The sequence below is a fragment of the Diabrotica virgifera genome, chromosome 8 (assembly GCF_917563875.1).
Source record: "Diabrotica virgifera virgifera chromosome 8, PGI_DIABVI_V3a".
Taxonomy (NCBI): domain Eukaryota; kingdom Metazoa; phylum Arthropoda; class Insecta; order Coleoptera; family Chrysomelidae; genus Diabrotica; species Diabrotica virgifera.
Window position 1 is genome coordinate 106349779 of NC_065450.1, and position 26115 is coordinate 106375893.

The 26115-nt window shown below is 34.6% G+C and overlaps 1 protein-coding gene across 4 annotated transcripts in view; it reads right to left on the reverse strand.

Annotated features, from left to right (window-relative positions):
* The window catches only part of LOC114344933 (uncharacterized), a 1261996-nt gene that overhangs the window by 801412 nt on the left and 434469 nt on the right, over nucleotides 1-26115 (reverse strand). For all 4 annotated transcript variants that reach the window (XM_050658192.1, XM_050658190.1, XM_050658191.1 and 1 more), the window contains one exon: nucleotides 25183-25402. In XM_050658192.1, the coding sequence (XP_050514149.1) occupies nucleotides 25183-25352 (170 nt within the window). In that variant the 5' untranslated portion in view covers nucleotides 25353-25402. The remainder of the gene's footprint in view (nucleotides 1-25182; nucleotides 25403-26115) is intronic.

Sequence of the window (26115 nt, forward strand, 5' to 3'; positions counted from 1 at the left end):
ATCAAAATTTGAAATGATTGCTTTACTAAATTATTCCTTCCTTCAGATAATGTTCAGCCCCCAGGAAGTTAAAGGTAATTTTTATATCTAAACAACAAGCTGCAATTTCCAAGTATGTAACAACAATCTTTTACTCTCTACAAAAATTTGGAAATACCAAATTACCTATATTGTCGAAATAATAAAGACGCTAACAAAATTTCTAACTTCTAAGAAAGGCATTGAATAGAAAGTTAATCCTTTGCCTGTTGCTGTTATTCTCTTTCTCTTTGTTGACATACAAATTTGTTGCATTTATTGCAATTTTTGTTGACATTGATTTCGAAATAAGAAAGGGACAACAAAAGGCTTCCTTCTCTAACCTTAATGTATGCAACCCGTCATTACACTACGAATCCGAAAATTGTTCGCGGAGCGAAAAATCCTGAACATGCCCAGGATAAGTTTACGTTGACGCCTGCGCCGTGGAAACTAATCCCGAACTTACTCTGGGTATGCTCGGGTTGTATTGCGCGAACACTACTATACTTTTGACGTATTTCCCGTTAGCTTTTATTGCTTTCACCTTAAAACTATTCAGTAAAAGGTCATTTGCCTACTGAAAGGATTAACCTATTGTTGCATAGAAAACAGTTTCAACTTATACCTGTAAAAGATAAGTGAACTTTTAGTCAGGGAATTCCTTTAAAATGTGTTCAATTTTTATAAACAATAGCCATTGATTCAAGTGTTTTTATTTTCTGGCAAATAAAATGAAAATTTCCAATCAAATTAGTTTTTTTTTCACATATACATTTTGGATATTTTTCCTCTTATTCAAAACAACACTAACTTTTACAACTATTTTATTTTAATTTTATTTTGCTATTCGTCATAACATCAGTCAGATTTTAGTAGTATTTATTAAATAATATTGACAACCGTTATAAAATATACATGAATTTATTAAATAAATGCAATAAAAGTAAGGAGTTTGAAGTTTTAAATTAACTTGAAAATATGAATCGGGTTTTAGGGTCCTGCACTGAATGTGTTAACTCTGCGGTATAATATTTACGTGTATTTATATTTGTATATATTATCAATTCTATCAATAAACCGCAAAATGTAGGTGCAACCTTATTTTTTTAATCACTTTGTGTATCAAATACAAATTCAACTTAAATATGTTCAATCAGTTTTTATTTATATATCAATACATTCGTTTTTGTTTCATTAAGAATTGAAGAAAAAGTATTTAAGAAATTTTCAGCCTTCTTTCAGCTTTAGAGGCGCATTTTTCGCTCAAAGCAAGATATGTTGCATATTCATAACCTTCTATCTTTTACCGTAAGTTTGATAGAATAAAAGATTTTACATTAGGGAACCAGTTCAAAAAACATATTAAAAATTGGAACAACGGGATTATTTCTTAGTTGACCCATTTTTTTACGCTATTTGCACTGGCCTATATCTACAGATATTTTCTACTAAAGGATAATAAATCCTGACCGATGAAATATCCTGATAATATGGATACGGTAGATTTAAATACATATATCTTCAATAATCCTACATACATAGGTAAATCCTTATTACGTCCCTAGGTCGATACGGAATGGTATCAGAGACGATTGTGGGTTATAGGGTTGAATAAGCCCCAGGAAAGAGCATAAAACCAGGTGGGAGCTACTTTCGAGAAACGCCAATTTTAAAAAAACAGGTTCTAAAATTTCAAAAATTAGGCCAATTTTAAAATTTTTGTGGTTTTTGAACTCTCTTGTTGATGCTCTACAACTTTTAGGGAGGGGGGTAGGCAATTGGGAGTGATACTGTAAAGCTACAGCACTTTGAAAATGAGGTTATGCCAGATTTTAACAAAATTAGAAAAAATTGTCATTTTTGATCGCCCGTAAAAGTTTATCTATTGGACCGATTCCGGACTTTTTTTTTGATCGACGGGAAATTGTGCCGTCTTTAAATTACTATATGATAGCTTTTCACGTAGGATTGACCGTTTTAGAGTTAAGAGCGACAAACTGAAACAAGTCTGAAAATTTCGAGGTTTTTCGGCCGTCAAAAATTTTCCACAACCTCCTCGAGGTCGAAAACTTGGATTTGACATCAGTAAACATGTACAAACAACATCCTAAAATTTCATTAACTTCGGAATTTTTCGTCGTGACGCCCCTTTTCCACAACCTGCCGACTGGACTACAATTAGAACATTAGTTAGTGCAGATGTCAAGTTAGTTTTTCAGTCGCTATAATGTTTCAGTATGTTTAAACCATTTCTTTGAACTAATACCAATTAGAAAATTAGTTAGTGCAGATGTCAAGTTAGTTTTTCAGTCGCTATCTAATTTGTAAACAAAGTTAGTATTTTAAGTCTCTCCTATTAAGCTATTTATATACAAATTGATAATTGTCAGTGTCAGTAGAAAAAGTAATAAAACGTTAGAAAATTTGGAAAAAGAACTAAATTTGATCGAGTTTCCATTATTCAGTTGCAGCTAACCCAATTTGATTGGTTTTTACTTCGAAACCTGGCAAGTTAAGGAGTAGAACAAGATAAAGAAGTCAATCTAAAGTAAAAGTTATCTTGTTCAAAACATTTTGGTGCCGAAACCCGGGAATCGAAGTAATTAAGAAGAGGTTAGCTGGTCTCCAAAGGAAGGAAACAGTCATTTTAAGTTCAAAGGTAAACTACTGTCTAAAAGAATGCCAGCAAGAGATGCCCCAGCTCCAGTAACAGTAAGACAACCAATAGTGAATTTAAGCCGAAGAAGCTCAGTGTCACGAGCTTCATCAGTATACTCAACAAGCAGTAGCCAGTCCGTAATTGCCCTCGAAAAAGAATACGCTTCAAGAGGCAAACTCTCCGAGACAAAGGAAAAGATTGCTGAATTACAAATTAAGATCATAGAAGAAGAAGGAAAGGTTGAACAATGCTCTGAGGACTTTTTAACCCTGAAAGAGATCTCTCCAGAAGACCTGATTGTAGATGATGCTGAGAAGCTAGCCAATGTACAAAAAAAAACTGCAAGAAAGTAAGAAGACATTGAGGCACCTTCAGCTAAAACTACAAGGCCTTCAATCGTTAGGTTTAGTTTAAGAAGAAAAGCTTAAGGATCTTGAAGAGCTTAAAAAGAAAAAAGCTAAAGCCATTCGACAATCAATTGCCGAATACCAGTATTTAGGATCTGATGATGATGGTGAAGCCGTCGAAACCAATCCTTCAAATGAAGTAAACATACAAACTAAAGTGGAAGAAATACCGCAAGTGAAGGATTTACCAAAATCAAAAAATGTTCCAGTTGACCCAATCGTTTTGATGGCTCAAGCTATTTCACAGATGTCTGCTACACAATCCCATTCTCGTGAAGAAGAGAAATTGCCAAAGTTCAATGGGTGTTCAAAAGATTGGCCACTATGCAAAGCTGAGTTCGATCGATCAACCAAAGAGTACAAAATTGACAATTCAATCAACATTCGAAGATTAAGAGAAGCTTCGAAATGAGATGCCTTGGAGACAGTTTCATTCCTGCTACCAAACATCGATAATGTGGAAAGCATCATGAAGACCCTAGAAGATAGGTTTGGACAACCAAAGTTTGTGATTGAAGGGTTATTAAAGAAAGCAAGAGCAGCCCCTTCTCCATCAGTAACCAAACCTGAAGCAACAATTAAGTTCGGAATAGCCGTACAAGCATTAGTGGCAAGCATCACGTCTTATAAAAGTAGCCAGTATCTATATTCTACTGAAATCCTGAGCACTCTGGTCAAGAAAATGTCGATAGAAATGGAAACTGAGTGGTACACCTGGCTTCGACAAGACACCTCAAGAGAAGAGAATCTGAAATATTTTTCACAATGGATTTCTATAAAACAGTCTGTAGCGTATCTTGTGTCAACTCCCACTACATCTTCTGAAAATACAAATGACAAGGATAGAAAGAAGAAGCAGACTAATCTTGGAACAGTATCAACTAACCCCAAGCCGGATCGAAAAGAATACTGTGTGTACTGCAAAATTGAAAATCATCATGTCGGTGACTGTCGAAAGTTTTCAGCACTACCAATTAAGGAAAAAGACGAGTTTGCAAAGAAGAATCGTATGTGCTTCCGCTGTTTAAAGAAAAATCACGCTGTCAAGAATTGCAAATCAAGAATGACTTGTAAAGTTGAAGGATGTAGAGGAAGACATCATACATCCCTACATGATAATTCAAGATTCAATGAAGTTCAAGAAAAAGATGAAGCCTTCCTTCAAGACCAATCAAAATCTCAACCTCCTTCAGCCCCACCAGCTACTCATATGCACTGCCATCAGGGATCAGCAGCTACAAATACAGGCGATGAAGATGAAGGAACGTTGTTATGGTATGCCCCTGTTCAACTTAAAAGAAGTAATGGAACTACAATTTCCGTCATTGCTATGTTTGATACAGGAGCTCAAAAGACTCTCATTCTGGAAGAAAATGTGAAGAAACTTAATATAGATGGTAAATGGCGAGATCTTTCACTTGGATGGTTTAACGGAAAAGATAACGCTGATCCATCAATGAAAACAAGAATAGAGATCTCAGGCGACTTTCCAAATGCAAAGACTTATCTTTTGAAGTGTCATACTGTTCCAGTAATGAACTTGCCTTCTCAGACCTATTCTGCTGCAGAGCTAAAGAAGAAGTATCCGTACTTACGAAGAGCACCCTTCCCATCACTGAAGAATGCAACCCCATCACTGATCATTGGAAATGATAATATCTCCTTGTTCCTGTCACGAGATTACATTGAACAATCTCCTGATCTACCAATTGCTGTGAAAACAAAGTTAGGATGGACTCTTGCTGGAAATGGTGAAATGTTAACTGGAGGAAAACAAGGAAATTTCTCTATTTTCACTCGCAAGAAAACTAACAAAGAAGATCTCTCTGAAGTCATGAGTGACTTCATTGCAGCCGAAGATTGTACAACATTCAAATCTGCGACACCAATGTCAAAAGAGGATGTGGAAGCTTTGAAGATTTTGGAAGAAACAACGATTAAGAAACAAGGGCGTTGGGAAACAGACTTACTGTGGAAAAATGATGTTCTACCTTTACTTTCGTCTAAAGAAATGGCAAGAACGAGACTGTTAATCATGGAAAGCAAAGCCAATAAGGATCCAGCTTTTGCTAAGTTATACACAACCAATTTCGAAAAATATATCTCAGCTGTATTTCTCCAAAAGGTTAAAGTATACCCTAACGAAACAGAAGACAAGCGATGGTACCTACCTTATTTCTTTGCCTTTCACCCTAGTAAAAAGCCAAGACTTGTATTTGATGCAGTTGCTACAAGTAACGGAAAGTCATTTAATGACTTCGTTTACACTGGCACTGGACCCGATCTGCTACAACAACTTGCTGCTGTTTTTATGAGATTCCGAAGACATCGATTTGCTATTTCTCGAGACATCAAGCAGATGTTTCACCAAGTTGCACTGTAACAATACCGAACGAATTGGTATTGTTACATTTTTTTCCGATCGAAATTGGAGGACATTTTTTTCACTTAATTGTTTCATAGCATTAGCCTGGACATGAAGACCTTCAATCGCATTTCCTTTATTTATTTTAGTGTTTTCTATCTGTGCACACCGCATGCATGGAACTTTTATTTCAAAACCTTCATAGTATGCACCAACTGTGCTGTCACGGTGGTACATGTTATGCTCGCTGACAGCACACTTGGTGCATACTATGAAGATTTTGAAAGAAAAGTTACATGCATGCGTTGTGCACAGACAGAAAAGATTAAAGTAAACAAGGGGAATGCGATTGAAGGTATTCATGCCCAGGCATGCTATGAAACAATTAAGTGAAAAAAAAAATGTCCTCCAATTTCGATCGGAAAAACTAACAATACCTAGCAGACAAGATAAAACAATTGACGGCTTATATAGAGTTGGTACGAAATACGGAACAATAAACACACTTTTTTCAAGAAAGCAAATAAGAGAATGCAAAGAGAATTTTCTTAATTTCGAAGATGTTCCAGACGTTCAGCTGTCTCTAAGAGGAATTAGTATAAAAGATCATAAATTGGGACGACAAGGCTTTATAAAATGCTACTGCAATAATAAATGCTCTTCAAAATTATGTAAGTGTAAAAGGTCTAACGTATTGTGCAACTCTAAATGCCATAATGCCTCAACATGTAATAATAAATACTATTTTTTTTACTTTTAATTACGACAGTATAAAAATAATAAACATTAAAATTAAAAAATGACGTCGACTTTGCAAAGTAACAAGACACTTACTCAACACACACACTACACATTACACCTGAGTTACTGATAAGTTATACAATTACGTGGCTAAAGGTTCTAGTTCTAAACCAAGGCCAGAATCAGAGAAGAAAAAAATTAAAAAATGACGTTTTATTAAACCTAATCTAACAAATTACGACATTTTAATAGCTGATCGGGGTTTGACAAGTCAAACCCCGATTTCACAAAATTGAAGTGAAGACAAAGGGAAGGAATTCTACACTATGCAATTCACATCCCCCGTCTGCAGCTCGGTAAAGTTTTAACGGAAAATGCACCTGGTTACTCTACGGAGTAATACGACTATAAAATAAAAATGTATACCATTTTTATTCAGTTGCAATGCGAAGGCAAAACAATCTTACTTTTCAATTAGAATACGGAGCGCAGTCCAGTCCTCTGAATCGCGATTTTCGGCTCTTATTGGAGCCTCATCGGAAAGAACGTAGGCACTGTTCTCCATACCCCAATTGACTAGCGTCGAGAGGTTTTCCCACCCATTGCAACCGAAGTGAAGGTATTAGGTGCCTAGCGTCATCTGGCAATTGAAACATGAAGGTAGTTTTCAATCCTAATAGCAAAATTAATAATATTGAAAATATTAAAAACATTACTAAAAGATTTTTAAATTGAAAACTTATTGGTACATTTCCCTGCTGACACCTCCAAGGCTTCTACAATTTGCAAGCCAAATGGATGCTGCAGTGAAGACAAAGGGAAGGAATTCTACACTATGCAATTCCCATCCCCCGTCTGCAGCTCGGTAAAGTTCCAACGGAAAATGCACCTGGTTTTGCCTTCGCATTGCAACTGAATAAAAATGGTATACATTTTTATTTTATAGTCGTATTACTCCGTAGAGTAACCAGGTGCATTTTCCGTTGGAACTTTACCGAGCTGCAGACGGGGGATGTGAATTGCATAGTGTAGAATTCCTTCCCTTTGTCTTCACTGCAGCATCCATTTGGCTTGCAAATTGTAGAAGCCTTGGAGGTGTCACCAGGGAAATGTACCAATAAGTTTTCAATTTAAAAATCTTATAGTAATGTTTTTAATATTTTCAATATTATTAATTTTGCTATTAGGATTGAAAACTACCTTCATCTTTCAATTGCCAGATGACGCTAGTCACCTAATACCTTCACTTCGGTTGCAATGGGTGGGAAAACCTCTCGACGCTAGTCAATTGGGGTATGGAGAACAGTGCCTACGTTCTTTCCGATGAGGCTCCAATAAGAGCCGAAAATCGCGATTCAGAGGATGGACTGCGCTCCGTATTCTAAATGAAAAGTAAGATTGTTTTGCCTTCGCATTACAACTGAATAAAAATGGTATACATTTTTATTTCAATATTTATTTCTTTTGAAAAAACTTGTCATTGTTGCGATGAATAAGGGTTTTTGATGGATTCGACCGTTACTTGATGGAAGTTCATTTTATCTCACAATAAAACACTGAAAAACGTTTGTTTTTCTATACTTCCACAAAATTTATTACAACTATGTTATTACTACAGCTGTTTCGGCAAAGTGCCTTTCTCAAGTGATATATTTTACAATGTGTTTGCCTTTTTTAAGTCTTTAACTGAAGAGGTTGAGGAGTGGGGAGCTGTTTGTCTCGAGTTGGTCATTCAGAATTATATCTGTATTTTTCAATTTATTAATTTCCATTGATTCTAAAAGTGATAGCTTAAGGCCTTTATTTTGAATATGTAGAATTTGAAACTCTTCATTGAAAGAATGATTATGATCTAGAAGGTGAAGTGCGTATGTAGAAGTGTCTGTTTTTCTATTGTTGAAAGCCCTTTTGTGTTCTGCTATCCGTTTGTCAAAAGTTCTGCCAGTTTGACCGATGTAAGTTTTCGGACAGTCACCACAAGTTAGTTTGTACACACCACTCTGTAGTTGCTTTCTCTTTCGGCTTTTATTGTTTTTAATATGTTTGCTTAAGTTGTTGTTAGTTCTGAAAGCTGGTGTTATTCCTTTCTTTTTTATGTATCTGGCTATTTTTGTTGTTATTTTGCCAGTATATGTGAGAGAGCAGAAGGTACTGGGTTCTTTCTGTGGTGGTGGATACACTAATTTCAAGGCTTTCTTATGGAGTTTTTGGTTTAAAATGTTGTTAACTGTTTGTTCGTTATAGCCATTGTTTACTGCTATTTGTCTAATGATATTTAGGTCTGTCTCGAAATAACTTCGAGACAGAACTAAATATCATTAGACAAATAGCAGTAAACAATGGCTATAACGAACAAACAGTTAACAACATTTTAAACCAAAAACTCCATAAGAAAGCCTTGAAATTAGTGTATCCACCACCACAGAAAGAACCCAGTACCTTCTGCTCTCTCACATATACTGGCAAAATAACAACAAAAATAGCCAGATACATAAAAAAGAAAGGAATAACACCAGCTTTCAGAACTAACAACAACTTAAGCAAACATATTAAAAACAATAAAAGCCGAAAGAGAAAGCAACTACAGAGTGGTGTGTACAAACTAACTTGTGGTGACTGTCCGAAAACTTACATCGGTCAAACTGGCAGAACTTTTGACAAACGGATAGCAGAACACAAAAGGGCTTTCAACAATAGAAAAACAGACACTTCTACATACGCACTTCACCTTCTAGATCATAATCATTCTTTCAATGAAGAGTTTCAAATTCTACATATTCAAAATAAAGGCCTTAAGCTATCACTTTTAGAATCAATGGAAATTAATAAATTGAAAAATACAGATATAATTCTGAATGACCAACTCGAGACAAACAGCTCCCCACTCCTCAACCTCTTCAGTTAAAGACTAAAAGGCAAACACATTGTAAAATATATCACTTGAGAAAGGCACTTTGCCGAAACAGCTGTAGTAATAACATAGTTGTAATAAATTTTGTGGAAGTATAGAAAAACAAACGTTTTTCAGTGTTTTATTGTGAGATAAGGGTTTTTATTGAAAATAAACAAATCGATAAAACAATCAGATAGTACAGCTCGGTACGGTATAGGTTATTTGCTTGAGTTGCAAATTGAACGAAAATAAATAAACTAACTTTTGCGCCCACAAACTAAAATATGCCTCATGTGGGGTTATAGAACTTACAACGGGGAAAGATTATTGATCTTGTGGAACAAGTAATGTTCTCAGAGGGACATAGCTGTAGAGCTAGGCGTAAGACAGGACGTTCTGTCCAAAACCTGTGCTAGGTAACAGGAACTAGGAATCTCAAAAATAAAGCAAGGGAAAGTCGACAAAAAGTAATAACGGCTCGCCAAGATCGTTTAATTGTCCAATCAGGTGGAAGACACCTACCCATTTCTCACCTTCAGCTCCAAAGGCAGGTTTTGGAAGCTACAGGTGTAACTGTTTCAGTTGAAACGATAAGAAGAAGAGTTCGTGTCAAGAAGTATACAGCAAGAAACAGTTATGGGTTCTCGAGTTATCCAGGCAGCACAAGATTGATCGCCTAAATTGGTGTCTTCACCACCAAAACTGGAACATTGGGAATTACTGGAACTACTGGAATTGGAACAAAATGTGCTATTTTAAGAAAAAGTCGGGATTTGTGTAAAATCAGATGACCCACGATATCGTGTACTTACTGTCAGATCTGTCAGATCTGACGAAAACTGTCAGATCTGTTCACAAATATACAAGGGGAAGGGTAATATTCTAGAGAGGAATTGTGATCCGTAAAAAAACTCCTATAATTTTCATCCAATCAATTTTAACTGCTCACAGGTATGTTGATAACCTGTAGTTAGACTCTAGTGAGGTGCAACAGGAGAAAATCTAATTTTCATGCATGATAATGGACCTCCACATACCATTAGAGTATTAGAGTGACAGATACATCATTAAAGCAGAAGGTATCCCTTGTTTGGAGTGGCCTGCTTGCTCACCCTAGCTTAACCCTAAAGAGTATTTGTGGGATATGCTTGAAAGAAAATTTGAGCTCGCCGAGATAATCCACAAAATCCCACACGGCTAGTACAAGTTGCTCTTGAAGAATGAAGCAACTACGACAAAAAATGTTGATAATTTCATTAGCAGCGTGCCCACGCAAATAAGCTTGCATAAGAACTAGAAGTGATAACACTGATTACCAAAAAAAAAAAACAAAAAAAAATAAAAATAATTTAAACATTATTCGTTTTACATTGAAATTTTTTATGCTATTGACTTATGCTACTGACGAAACAAGTAGTTTCAAATTGTTTGTTAAATACTTTATTGTTTTATTTAATTGTTATGTATTTGTTACTAAATTGCTTTAAAATAAATATTGTTTGACTTCGTGTGTTTCTTTTTTAAATTCGCGAGAAATAATAAGAAATATCAGATGATTCCATATAAGTTTGGGTGTGTGTAATAATTGTTTCTTCAATGTAATTTTAAAATTGTTTGCCCTTAAATGTTATTTTAAAAAATTTCGAGTATACCGGCATAGGCACGAGAAGATAATACACTTAGTTGTTAGTTGTATGGGTATGGTTTTGCAAACAAGTAAAATAGACAAGGTGGGGAGAAATAGGGTAAATAGCAAGAAAAAAAGAAAGAGAAACAAAACTTGGAAATCAATAGAAGGGGAAATTGATACAAGGGAAAACATATTTATAGGTTGTTGGAATGTACGAACATTGGCGGAAATAAGTAAAGTACATCAGGGATCAGTGAAACTAGATGGAATGGGTCAGGACGAATCCAATTAGAGTGTGGAACTACTGACATCTATTCTGGCAAAGAAGATATAAACTCGGACAAAGAAAAAGGGGTGGCATTAATGTTAAATAAAGCATCGGCCCAAGTTTTGGTGGAGTGGGAAAATGTCTCTGAGAGAATTATATGGTGAAGATTTCGAAGCAAATTTAGAAACTTAATAATAATTAATGTGTATGCTCCAACAAATCAACAAGAAGATGAAACAAAGGAAGAGTTCTACGACTAGATGAATATGTTGCTAGCAAAAATACAAAAAACATACAAACGGGATATAAAAATAGTTTTGGGGGATTGGAACAGTAGGATCTAATAATAATGGAAAGGAACTTGTAATGGGGAATCACGGCATGGGACAAAGGAATGACAATGGCACGAGATTAATAGAACTTTGCTCGACAAATGATTTGATGATTGGGGGAACATTATTTCAACATAAAGATATCCATAAAACAACATGGACGTCATCAGGAGGGAAATTTAAGAACCAAATTGACCACATTCTCATTGAAAAAAAGTGGAAAAATTCCTTACAAGATGGGAGAGCAATGAGAAGAGCCGGCTGTGCATCAGACCACGAATTACTGAGAGCAAAAATAAAAATTAGCCTCAGAGCTAATTATAAATCAAATAAAAAACAGAAAATTCAATACAAATAAATAAGGAGACTCTAGCATAACAAATAAATACCAAGAAACGTTGGAGAGGCATGTGGGAAACTTGGAACAAGTAGGAAAATCTAGTACTGAAGGTATATGGGGAATATATCAAAACGCGTACATGGAAGCAGGGAAAAGGGAAAGAGATATTAGGGTATAAGGGGAAAGCTGATCAACAATGGATAACACTGGACACTAAAACAAAAATCAAGGAAAGAAGAGCAATTAAAACCTAATTGATCAGAACAACAAACTCAATAAAACGAAAAGAAATGAAGGGAAAATACACAGAAACAAATAAAGAAGTTAAAAAACAAGCCAGAACAGATAAAAGGCTATATATGGAACAAATGGCAGAAAAAGCAGAGGAAGCAGCGAGAATACATGACACAAGTGTATTTACTCAATAACAAAAGAAATTAAAGGGGGTAAGAACACGCAAAAAACGAAACTAATGGGAAAAGAAGGAGAAGGACTCATAACTCAAAAAGAAGTCGCACAAAGATGGACACAATTCTTCGCAGAACTCTATGAAGAAGGAATTGAATTACAAATACAGATGAAAGAAACAGAGAGAAACGAAACATTTAAACATTAGAAAAGATGAATTTACGAAGGACGAAATAAGGTATGCTATAAACCTTTTAAAAAACGACAAAGCGGCTGGTGTTGATGGAATTCCCGCAGAACTGATAAAATCATACTTAAACTTCTCAGTGGATATGTACTACTTGAAGGAGTTATAATAAAGCTACCAAAGCAAGGAGACCAATCACTCTTCTCACTGTGGCTACCAAAATAATGGTCAGGATAATATTGGAGAGAATTAAAGATCCCATAAATAAAAAATTTAGAATTAACCAAATAGGATTCAGACTAGTAGAAGAGTAGACACTTCAGGGCACTTTGACCTTTGAACCCTAGCGATACAACATCGCGCGTGACTTTCGATGCACCGCGTGACTCCGACGTGTAGGGGTGAAGTCATTGGGGTAACTTGTCGGGACTTGTCGGGTGACGTCAGTGGGGTAACTTGTCGGGACTTGTTGGGTGACGTCATTGGGGAGCTTGTCGGGTGACGTTAGTGGACCACAACTCCGATTAATTATTTTAATTATATTTTAAGTCATTATAATAGTCTAAGTATGTCAATAACCATTAATATTAAACAAAAAATTTTTCCTTAGGAGGGAATTGAACCAAGTACTAACACGACAGTAACTACATACACATTCCGCTAACCCACGCAAACGCTTGCTAGACACTGGTAATATAAGGTATAAAAAAAAGCAAATAGATAGGTAAAAATTGTAAAGAAAATTACTACATACTTAAATGTATTATAAAATTAATATATTCCTAAATTTTAGAAGAAACATTCGTAAATAGGTACATTTATACAAAACACAAAAGCATGTAGGTACCTACACATAGGTATTACTGTATATGCAGAAGGAGAAGCTGCTATAACAGGACAAAGGGATATTAATCTTCTAAGCAGCTCAATGTACATGCAAGATATCGCTTGAAAACCTATTGCGAATAGATGAAAAATCAAACACATCATACCGCAGGTCATCCTCACATTATGACCAAACCACCGAACGTGTCTAAGTATAGGTACCTACACGGCTCTCGTCTCTCACACAGATACACACAGATGACCTACAATATTCCTATGTAATTATGGGTATTAACCAGCGAATTCTTACAGTATGACCAAGCCAACAAACATCCACTATATTATTAAAAGGCAATATACAATATTCTTTTTGTGATTTAATTAATGAGCATGAACCAGTCTTACAGTATGGCCAGACAATAAAAACGTATCTTATTCGATAAAATATCAGCTGAACGATCACTGCTCAACATGGATCTTATATGAACGTTCACTACTATACATAGGTCTCCACTTAACGTGCACCACTATTATTCTGTATATGCCTATCATTTTTATGAAAATTACTGATGTATTGTGAGCTGCATACTCTATTTTATCTACGGCAAGTGTGTAATATTATGTTTTTAAAGGTTAATATTGACCATCTTCGATAAGAAAGAGAATATATATGTTGGTCATAGACGGTTCTTCCATAGCCATCAGGCAACAATTTCCCCTGATCATGTTTATAAAACATACGGAATGCACTGTATATACTAACCCTGACAACATACTTTGCAGATATGGATCACGATCAGCTTTTAGGTTTATGTTCAATTCCCTTCGTAAAGGTACACAGGCGTGCATCCGCGCGGGATAAAAGTCGACCATCCTTTTTATACTCCAAAAAGGAGCACCATCAAATATTATAAGTAAGTAAGATGGAAAAATTGAGTTGCTCAGAGGTCCAAACAAAGTCAGAAAAATTAAGCAGTTAAATTTAGATCACGTACTTATTGATTAATGGATGACAAACACAAAAGTTACCTGCTATATCCTATATGACAGCGGAGTAACAGCATCGTGTGTTCTACTATCAAAACGTGACTTTGATCCACTCGGACAATACGATGTAACAAGCGTATTAGATTACATAATAATATACACTTTACCTAACCAAGGGAGAAGAGGTTTGCTTTTAAACTTCTACATCACATAAAAAAAATAATGAATTCAAAATATTCTACGTCAAATGCCTCATAAATATGGCATTATACGTTAAATGTCACGTAAATGTCACGTCCTGCGTTACACGACAATTTTAAAACATTGATTTGACAGACCAATACTTGATGGTAGCAGCAAAGAAGTTGACGTGACAAACGAAAAGAAGAAGTGACGATGACTCGACACAATGAAGAATTGACAAATCCAAAAGAAGAAGAAGAAAAAGAATTGACAGCAACAAGACAAACGAAAAGAAGAAGAATTGACAGAAACATGACAAACGAAAAGAAGAAGAAGGCTCAACACAATGAAGAAGAATTGAGAAGTCGAAAAGAAGAAAAAGGATTGACAGATGAAAAGAAGAAGAAGTGATGATGGCTAGACACAATGAAGAAGAATTGACAAGTCGAAAAGAAGAAGAAGAATTGACAGATGAAAAGAAGAAGAAGTGACGATGGCTAGACACAATGAAGAAGAATTGACAAACCGTAAAAAAGAAGAAGAATTGGCAGTTAATATTGAACGTTGACAGACCGCAAAGAAGAAGAAGTAAACGTGACAAACGAAAAAAAGAAGAAATGACAATGGCTCAGCACAATGAAGAAGTGGCAAATTGAAAAAAGAAGAAGAAGAATTGACAGAAAAATGACAAACGAAAAGAAGAAGAAGGATTGACAAACGAAAAGAAGAAGAAGGCTCAACACAATGAAGAATAATTTAAAAATCGAAAAGAAGAAGAATTGACAACATGATAAACGAAAAGAAGAAAAAGAATTGACGGCAACATGACAAACGTAAAGAAGAAGAAGTGAGAATAGCTCAACACAATGAAGAATAATTGACAAATCGAAAAGAAGAAGAAGAATTGATAACAACATAACAAACGAAAAGAAGAAGAAGAAGAAGAACTGACAGACCGAAAAGAAGAAGAAGTGACAATGGCTCGACACAAAAAAAAAGAAGAAGAAATTAAATACGATTTAATTAATTATAAAAAGTTACATTTCACATCTAATACTAGTATTAAATAGAATTTCATTAGTCACACAAAACGAATGTGTCAGCGGTCGTAAGGCACATTCCTCATCTCATATTACACCTGTAACATTATATTGCAATAGTAAGAATGTAGGGCAATGACCGCAAAAAAGCAACGATTATATTTTTTGCAACATCGCCAGAAACAACTTGCAAATTTCAATAGCGGAAATTAAAACTGCAAATTCTAGAAATAATATTCACATGTCGTTTAATTTATGTCGCATTTAATCTGATGGTGCAAAATTAGCAAGAATGTATAATATGACAATGATGCATTAAAACCGCAAGTTCGAACAAAAAAGCATCGATTATATTTTTAGTTTACGATTTTCATCATTATGACATAACATTGTAGACTGTAGACGAACGAAACGAATAGTGAAATCACTGTAGAGTGTGCACATCTTAAATAAGGTAAATTATTCTTATTTCTGCAATTCTTTTTTAGTAAATATGTAGTGACAAATATAATTTTATTTCTTTTAACATTTCCATTTAACATTTATTAAGATAATAGCATTTGATTTTTACGGTCTATTTCTAAATTCGGCGTTGCACCTATCCGCATATTGTTGATTGATTTTACGTTTTATTTAAAAAATAATAGCTTTAATGACACATTTCTAAAGTACTCCTTCTTTTATCGTTTCCTTGTTATGCAAATAAATGAGAGAGGTTGTTGCTATCCACAAAAGGATAATAATATTTTATTTTATGGTTTATTTTTTGTTTCTAATTTAATCTAAATGTATTTTTATGTGTTGTTTTTTTTTTATAAATTGTATGTTTCATTTGTCCTTATATTTTTGATCGATTTTACGTTTTATTTAAAAAATTATAGCTTTTTATCCGTAATACTTCTTCTGTTTAGCAATATACTATCAATCACAGCTAATATTTATTTTTTAATAGCGTGATAATAATAATGTTGCATTTGTACACGTCCCAGCGTATTTTTTTACTTTATAAAAATATATTGACAATCCTACTAATGCATTGGGTTAGTAAATAACACTATGCGTTTTTTATTATTTTTATTTAAATTATTTCATACGAGTACATTGTTAAAGTTAGTAATAATTAAAAAACTAGCCAATTTATTTTAACATTTTCATCCATGGATCTAACGGAATAACGGTTAAATGAAGGTGTCTCGTATTCTATGTCTGTGCGCTATTTAAATTGTTGGCAGATTATTCATTACTATTACGACGTTTTTTCTAATTTTTCTATGCATTTTCAAAACGACTTCGACGACGTGTTTGCTCATTTTTAAACAAAGGTTTGAAGGTTTTATTACATTTATCCCGGAATGCTTGATATGTCAAATATCCTGGAGAAACTCTATGAATACCTGTGACCTCTTATATTTTTTATAGTTGAGGCTGTCCTTTGTCGTAAAGTCTTGAGGATTCTTATAAAATAGTAAATTGTTTAGCCCACAAGTAGTTTTGTGCTTGTTATCGTTAATCAGTACATTTTTAGGAGCAAATTTGATGTTTTTTGCCCATTATCCTTTTATCAGTTTTCCAAACACACTGTGGACCTTAAGCTCTATCAATATCTGGGAATAATACCAATATTTTAGAAGGTGTACATCTTCTTCTTCATCTGTGCTCTCATCACCCTTCCATTGTTATATCTTCACCGCTTTTACGCATAAACATTCCTTTTTTCATCGTAAATTTTATTTAATGAGATAGAAGTTCTTTTTCATCAGCTTGCATTTTCCGAGAACTTTGTACTTTCCTCCCACTATTGCCGCACGTTTGTTTACCTGAACCGCTCTACTGAAGACATGTTAACAAATGAATTCTCACATGAATGACTTTGAATCTTTGTATATTTATACTTCTGTGCCCTTCTGTTAGTGTGTCTCTGATGACGTCTGAACGTCTCAGGTAATCTTTGTGGTCGTCTGTGCCTTTTGTTAGCGTGTCTCTGATGACGTCTGTACGTCTCTGGTACACTTCTATGGTCGTCTGTGCCTTCTGTTAGCGTATCTCTGATCACGTCATATTTAACGCCAAATGTCATGTCCTGTGTCAAACGACACGTCCTGCGTCGAATGTAACGTCATTCACGTCACGTCTTTCACGCCATATTTCACGACAAATGTCAAGTCATTAACGTAACGTCATTCACGTCACATCATTCACGTTACATCATTCACGTCACGTCATTCATGTCACGTCATTCGCGTCACATCATTCACGTCACGTCACTCATGTCACGTCATACACGTCACGTCATACACGTCACGTAATTCACGTAACGTCATTCACGTGAATGACGTTACATTCGACGCAGGACGTTTCGTTTGACGCATGACTTGACATTTGGCGTGACGTGAATGATGTGACGTGAATGATGTGACGTGAATAACGTGACGTGAATGACGTTACGTGAATTACGTGACGTGTATGATGTGACGTGTATGACGTGACATGAGTGACGTGACGTGAATGATGTGACGCGAATGACGTGACATGAATGACGTTACGTGTGTGACGTGACGTGAATGATGTGACGTGAATGATGTGACGTGAATGACGTTACGTTAATGACTTGACATTTGTCGTGAAATATGGCGTGAAAGACGTGAAGTGAATGAAGTTACATTCGACGCAGGACGTGTCGTTTGACACAGGACATGACATTTGGCGTTAAATATGACGTGATCAGAGACACGCTAACAGAAGGCACAGACGACCATAGAAGTGTACCAGAGACGTACAGACGTCATCAGAGACACGCTAACAGAAGGGCACAGAAGTATAAATATACAAAGATTCAAAGTCATTCATGTGAGAATTCATTTGTTAACATGTCTTCAGTAGAGCGGTTCAGGTAAACAAACGTGCGGCAATAGTGAGAGAAAAGTACAAAGTTCTCGGAAAATGCAAGCTGATGAAAAAGAACTTCTATCTCATTAAATAAAATTTACGATGAAAAAAGGAATGTTTATGCGTAAAAGCGGTGAAGATATAAAAATGGAAGGGTGATGAGAGCACAGATGAAGAAGAAGATGTACACCTTCTAAAATATTGGTATTATTCCCAGATATTGATAGAGCTTACGGTCCACAGTGTGTTTGGAAAACTGATAAAAGGATAATGGGCAAAAAACATCAAATTTGCTCCTAAAAATGTACTGCTTAACGATAACAAGCACAAAACTACTTGTGGGCTAAACAATTTACTATTTTATAAGAATCCTCAAGACTTTACGACAAAGGACAGCCTCAACTATAAAAAATATAAGAGGTCACAGGTATTCATAGAGTTTCTCCAGGATATTTGACATATCAAGCATTCCGGGATAAATGTAATAAAACCTTCAAACCTTTGTTTAAAAATGAGCAAACACGTCGTCGAAGTCGTTTTGAAAATGCATAGAAAAATTAGAAAAAACGTCGTAATAGTAATGAATAATCTGCCAACAATTTAAATAGCGCACAGACATAGAATACGAGACACCTTCATTTAACCGTTATTCCGTTAGATCCATGGATGAAAATGTTAAAATAAATTGGCTAGTTTTTTAATTATTACTAACTTTAACAATGTACTCGTATGAAATAATTTAAATAAAAATAATAAAAAACGCATAGTGTTATTTACTAACCCAATGCATTAGTAGGATTGTCAATATATTTTTATAAAGTAAAAAAATACGCTGGGACGTGTACAAATGCAACATTATTATTATCACGCTATTAAAAAATAAATATTAGCTGTGATTGATAGTATATTGCTAAACAGAAGAAGTATTACGGATAAAAAGCTATAATTTTTTAAATAAAACGTAAAATCGATCAAAAATATAAGGACAAATGAAACATACAATTTATAAAAAAAAAACAACACATAAAAATACATTTAGATTAAATTAGAAACAAAAAATAAACCATAAAATAAAATATTATTATCCTTTTGTGGATAGCAACAACCTCTCTCATTTATTTGCATAACAAGGAAACGATAAAAGAAGGAGTACTTTAGAAATGTGTCATTAAAGCTATTATTTTTTAAATAAAACGTAAAATCAATCAACAATATGCGGATAGGTGCAACGCCGAATTTAGAAATAGACCGTAAAAATCAAATGCTATTATCTTAATAAATGTTAAATGGAAATGTTAAAAGAAATAAAATTATATTTGTCACTACATATTTACTAAAAAAGAATTGCAGAAATAAGAATAATTTACCTTATTTAAGATGTGCACACTCTACAGTGATTTCACTATTCGTTTCGTTCGTCTACAATGCTATGTCATAATGATGAAAATCGTATACTAAAAATATAATCGATGCTTTTTTGTTCGAACTTGCGGTTTTAATGCATCATTGTCATATTATACATTCTTGCTAATTTTGCACCATCAGATTAAATGCGACATAAATTAAACGACATGTGAATATTATTTCTAGAATTTGCAGTTTTAATTTCCGCTATTGAAATTTGCAAGTTGTTTCTGGCGATGTTGCAAAAAATATAATCGTTGCTTTTTTGCGGTCATTGCCCTACATTCTTACTATTGCAATATAATGTTACAGGTGTAATATGAGATGAGGAATGTGCCTTACGACCGCTGACACATTCGTTTTGTGTGACTAATGAAATTCTATTTAATACTAGTATTAGATGTGAAATGTAACTTTTTATAATTAATTAAATCGTATTTAATTTCTTCTTCTTTTTTTTTTGTGTCGAGCCATTGTCACTTCTTCTTCTTTTCGGTCTGTCAGTTCTTCTTCTTCTTCTTCTTTTCGTTTGTTATGTTGTTATCAATTCTTCTTCTTCTTTTCGATTTGTCAATTATTCTTCATTGTGTTGAGCTATTCTCACTTCTTCTTCTTTACGTTTGTCATGTTGCCGTCAATTCTTTTTCTTCTTTTCGTTTATCATGTTGTCAATTCTTCTTCTTTTCGATTTTTAAATTATTCTTCATTGTGTTGAGCCTTCTTCTTCTTTTCGTTTGTCAATCCTTCTTCTTCTTTTCGTTTGTCATGTTTCTGTCAATTCTTCTTCTTCTTTTTTCAATTTGCCACTTCTTCATTGTGCTGAGCCATTGTCATTTCTTCTTTTTTTCGTTTGTCACGTTTACTTCTTCTTCTTTGCGGTCTGTCAACGTTCAATATTAACTGCCAATTCTTCTTCTTTTTTACGGTTTGTCAATTCTTCTTCATTGTGTCTAGCCATCGTCACTTCTTCTTCTTTTCATCTGTCAATTCTTCTTCTTCTTTTCGACTTGTCAATTCTTCTTCATTGTGTCTAGCCATCATCACTTCTTCTTCTTTTCATCTGTCAATCCTTTTTCTTCTTTTCGACTTCTCAATTCTTCTTCATTGTGTTGAGCCTTCTTCTACTTTTCGTTTGTCATGTTTCTGTCAATTCTTCTTCTTTTCGTTTGTCTTGTTGCTGTCAATTCTTTTTCTTCTTCTTCTTTTGGATTTGTCAATTCTTCATTGTGTCGAGTCATCGTCACTTCTTCTTCTTTTCGTTTGTCACGTCAACTTCTTTGCTGCTACCATCAAGTATTGGTCTGTCAAATCAATGTTTTAAAATTGTCGTGTAACGCAGGACGTGACATTTACGTGACATTTAACGTATAATGCCATATTTATGAGGCATTTGACGTAGAATATTTTGAATTCATTATTTTTTTTATGTGATGTAGAAGTTTGAAAGCAAACCTCTTCTCCCTTGGTTAGGTAAAGTGTATATTATTATGTAATCTAATACGCTTGTTACATCGTATTGTCCGAGTGGATCAAAGTCACGTTTTGATAGTAGAACACACGATGCTGTTACTCCGCTGTCATATAGGATATAGCAGGTAACTTTTGTGTTTGTCATCCATTAATCAATAAGTACGTGATCTAAATTTAACTGCTTAATTTTTCTGACTTTGTTTGGACCTCTGAGCAACTCAATTTTTCCATCTTACTTACTTATAATATTTGATGGTGCTCCTTTTTGGAGTATAAAAAGGATGGTCGACTTTTATCCCGCGCGGATGCACGCCTGTGTACCTTTACGAAGGTAATTGAACATAAACCTAAAAGCTGATCGTGATCCATATCTGCAAAGTATGTTGTCAGCTCGGGTTAGTATATACAGTGCATTCCGTATGTTTTATAAACATGATCAGGGGAAATTGTTGCCTGATGGCTATGGAAGAACCGTCTGTGACCAACATATATATTCTCTTTCTTATCGAAGATGGTCAATATCAACCTTTAAAAACATAATATTACACACTTGCCGTAGATAAAATAGAGTATGCAGCTCACAATACATCAGTAATTTTCATAAAAATGATAGGCATATACAGAATAATAGTGGTATAGTAGTGAACGTTCATATAAGATCCATGTTGAGCAGTGATCGTTCAGCTGATATTTTTATCGAATAAGATACGTTTTTATTGTCTGGCCATACTGTAAGACTGGTTCATGCTCATTAATTAAATCACAAAAAGAATATTGTATATTGCCTTTTAATAATATAGTGGATGTTTGTTGGCTTGGTCATACTGTAAGAATTCGCTGGTTAATACCCATAATTACATAGGAATATTGTAGGTCATCTGTGTGTATCTGTGTGAGAGACGAGAGCCGTGTAGGTACCTATACTTAGACACGTTCGGTGGTTTGGTCATAATGTGAGGATGACCTGCGGTATGATGTGCTTGATTTTTCATCTATTCGCAATAGGTTTTCAAGCGATATCTTGCATGTACATTGAGCTGCTTAGAAGATTAATATCCCTTTGTCCTGTTATAGCAGCTTCTCCTTCTGCATATACAGTAATACCCATGTATAGGTACCTACATGCTTTTGTGTTTTGTGTAAATGTACCTATTTACGAATGTTTCTTCTAAAATTTAGGAATATATTAATTTTATAATACATTTAAGTATGTAGTAATTTTCTTTACAATTTTTACCTATCTATTTGCTTTTTTTTATACCTTATATTACCAGTGTCTAGCAAGCGTTTGCGTGGGTTAGCGGAATGTGTATCTAGTTACTGTCGTGTTAGTACTTGGTTCAATTCCCTCCTAAGGAAAAATTTTTTGTTTAATATTAATGGTTATTGACATACTTAGACTATTATAATGACTTAAAATATAATTAAAATAATTAATCGGAGTTGTGGTCCACTAACGTCACCCGACAAGCTCCCCAATGACGTCACCCAACAAGTCCCGACAAGTTACCCCACTGACGTCACCCGACAAGTCCCGACAAGTTACCCCAATGACTTCACCCCTACACGTCGGAGTCACGCGGTGCATCGACAGTCACGCGCGATGTTGTATCGCTAGGGTTCAAAGGTCAAAGTGCCCTGAAGTGTCTACTCTTGTGTCTAATATAACAGTTCCTGTATTGAGCATATAAAACACCCTAAGAATCATCCTGGAACAATCAGCGGAAATGAATCAGGAAGTTTACATCAACTTTGTAGACTTCGAAAAAGCGTTTGATTCAATAAATCGTATTATGATGTGGAGGATATTAAAACTCTATAGAATACCAGAAATATATAAGAACTAAAAAGGGATAGTTCCCTGGGTTAGCTGTATACCATATAGTTAAAAAACTCTAACACCGAAGTAAAATAACTTCTATGTATAATATACCTATTACATAGAAGTTGTTTTACTTCGGTGTTAGAGTTTTTTTTAAATATATAAGAGTAATAAGGCTTTCCTACGACGAATGTTTTGCTAGAGTTGAACAAGGAGGTGAACTATCCCAACAAATAAGCATCAAAAAAGGAGTAAGACAGGGGTGTGTCTTGTCACCGACGCTGTTTATAATAAGTCATAGATTGGATGGAAGACGAAACTCCTGGCTAAAGAATCTACGGGAATGGTATAGCTGTAGCAACAACGAATTGTTTCGGTCAGCAGTTTCGAAAATACGTATAGTCCTGATGATCGCCAACCTTCGGAACGAAGATGGCAATCGAAGAAGAAGATAGATTGGATAATGAAACAAATTGAAGATAAAAAACAGGTATAAAATGGTCACCATTTAAAAAACTAGAGGATCTAGAGTTCGCTGACGACATATAATATGCCTCATAACATCAAACAGACAACACATGCAGAACAAAATTACCAGATTGAACATCATAGCAAAAACAACCGGCTTAAAAATAAATCCCAAAAAAACGAAAATATTATAAAATGGGGATTATGGGGAAACGAACGGAAATAATATATATTTAGAAGGGAAACAGATAGAAGAAGTAAAAGATTTCTGTTATTTGGGCAGTCTGGTAAACACAACAGGAGGCACAAAAAAGGACATAACACAAAGAATAAGCTTGGCACAAAACGCTTTCAACTCTTTACGCAAGATATGGACCTCGACAAACATCAACAGAAGAACAAAGCTACGATTATTTGAAACTAATGTAAAGTCTGTCCTGTTATATGGAGCAGAAACATGGAAACACCATAAACAATTCTTTCAGAAAATACAATACAGGTGCCTACGTATTATACTGAGAATATTTTGGCCAAACAAAATCACTAATGACGAATTGTGGAGGATAACAAATGAAGAAATGATAGAACATACAATAAAAAAACGGAAATAGAAGTGGATAGGACACACCTGACGAAAACCAGCAACAAATATTGCTAGACAAGCTCTACATTACAATGCTCAAGGCAAAAGAAGAAAGGGTAGACCATCTTATACGTGGAAAAGAACAATAGAGAAAGAACTCCAAGAAAATAATTTAACATGGAACGATGCAAAAAAGATAGCAAAAAAACAGAAGGGAATGGAGAAAACTAGTAAACAAAGTTGGACGGAACTCAACAGATGATGCGTGGGACTTGCAACCTCACCATCATACCTCATGCTACTTGAAATACCGCAAGGTGCCCGTTGCTCCACTTGGAGATATATGATTATGATGATGATGTATGGGTAATTATGCCTTCTATTACACTACACACAGAAATACAATTCAATGTTGGTTTTTCTATTCACTAAAACTTTCATCATGGTGACTTCTTTTTTTACATTCAGGGTAGATTAACTTTCAACTCCAACACATTGATATTTGTTACTGTTTAATTTCAATATCACTAATTTTTTTGAAATTGTTGGTTAGAGCAACACTACATACATACTTCCGGTTACATTGACGGTTGGTTCTGACGTTCTTCAAAAATACCGTTCATTGCTACTTACTGTCCGTAATGTGAGGACATAACCTCGGACAAGCAGCCCACGTGTTGTGTGGGGAGTCCTGTGATGCCTGATGTGATATCTAGGATTATTTTAAACGTCACTTTTATTTAATATAATAATGTAAACTTTCTACAATTGTATAGCATTTAAAGGGTTTTTACCCATATATGTTGGTGGCTCCAGCATGTTATAAACCTGTCAGTATAATCAACTTGTAATTTTCAACCTTAGTCAAAATTCCCGTTTAAAGTTTGCTTTCATTAAAATGGTTATACCCATTTCAGGTTAGCAGTACTGATGATGAACTTTTTAGTTCGAAAACGTTCTGTGGTGTAGCCCTTTAAGAGATTTGTAAATAAATATACCTTTTATAAAGGATTTTACTAAATTTTTTAGAAATAAAATTATCAAACATCGAAAGGATGGCGTTTCTTAGTACCTACATATTATATAGTTGGACATAGTTCAAACTTCTGGGATAGAAAACGCAATAAAATATCGAAAAGGAAACCATAGTAAATAAAAAAGAGAAAAGTTAAATAAAAATACTGAAGTGTTGTGTTGTCTAGCAAATGAATGAAAGTTGATTAACAAAAAATAATAAATGAACATATAGATCAAATTACTTACTCTACGCCGATGGAAGCATAGCTGGTCAACCTGCTCATCACGGTCTCGATTTGGAAATCATCCTCCAAGATCGATATATTAATTTTGGGATATCCCAAAACTTCTTTGGCGTAAATGTAGAAAATATGCGTTGCCAACATGTGAGTCGTTCTACTTGAAGTTTCCAACATAATCGTCAGGGATTGCCCATCAGATCGAAAGTATTTTTTCGGCGTGACTTCTAAAAAAAAAGAGAAATATATTGGTATGCAAGTTCGTCAATTATTTAAGCATCGCACAAAATCAAAGAGTAGGATCTTTTAAAGAAATAATAAAGAGAAGGATTGAAATGTTGGAAATCTACTTCTGCTTCTCACTCTGCTTCACACCCATTCCGCAGTGGGTATAAGACTTAACGGTTTTGCCTATCTATATGTAATCCACCACTAGACTCTACAAAGATCAAATATTCCAGAAACAGTTCTTGAAATTATGTTTAGAGAATACAATAGCAATATGTTCAAAGGTATGACAATTATTGAATGCAAAAGTACTTATTTAGGTTCAAAAACAAATAAGAATTATTCTGTATAAGAACAATATCGCTTTACTCCAGGGAAATAAGGCAAAAATATACCATGTTCGGGACACTTGACCAGCCAGGTTGCAAATGGATTGTTTGAGTACTATATACCTAATACATTATAAATACAAAAATGCCCGTCACAGTTCGGACGAGAATTTTAGTTATAACATATAAGTGTCAAAAATGGCACTTTTTTAGTTTAAATCGCTACAGGTAAAAATAGGGCAAGTATATAAAAGAGAAAATTAAATTAGGAAATATTTTATTTAGAGTATTCATCTTTTAGTAGATGAGCGAAGGTTTAAAGTGGCAGTTTTTGAATTTTGGTCCGATCATTTGCTATAACTTTTGCGAAAATAAACTTAAGA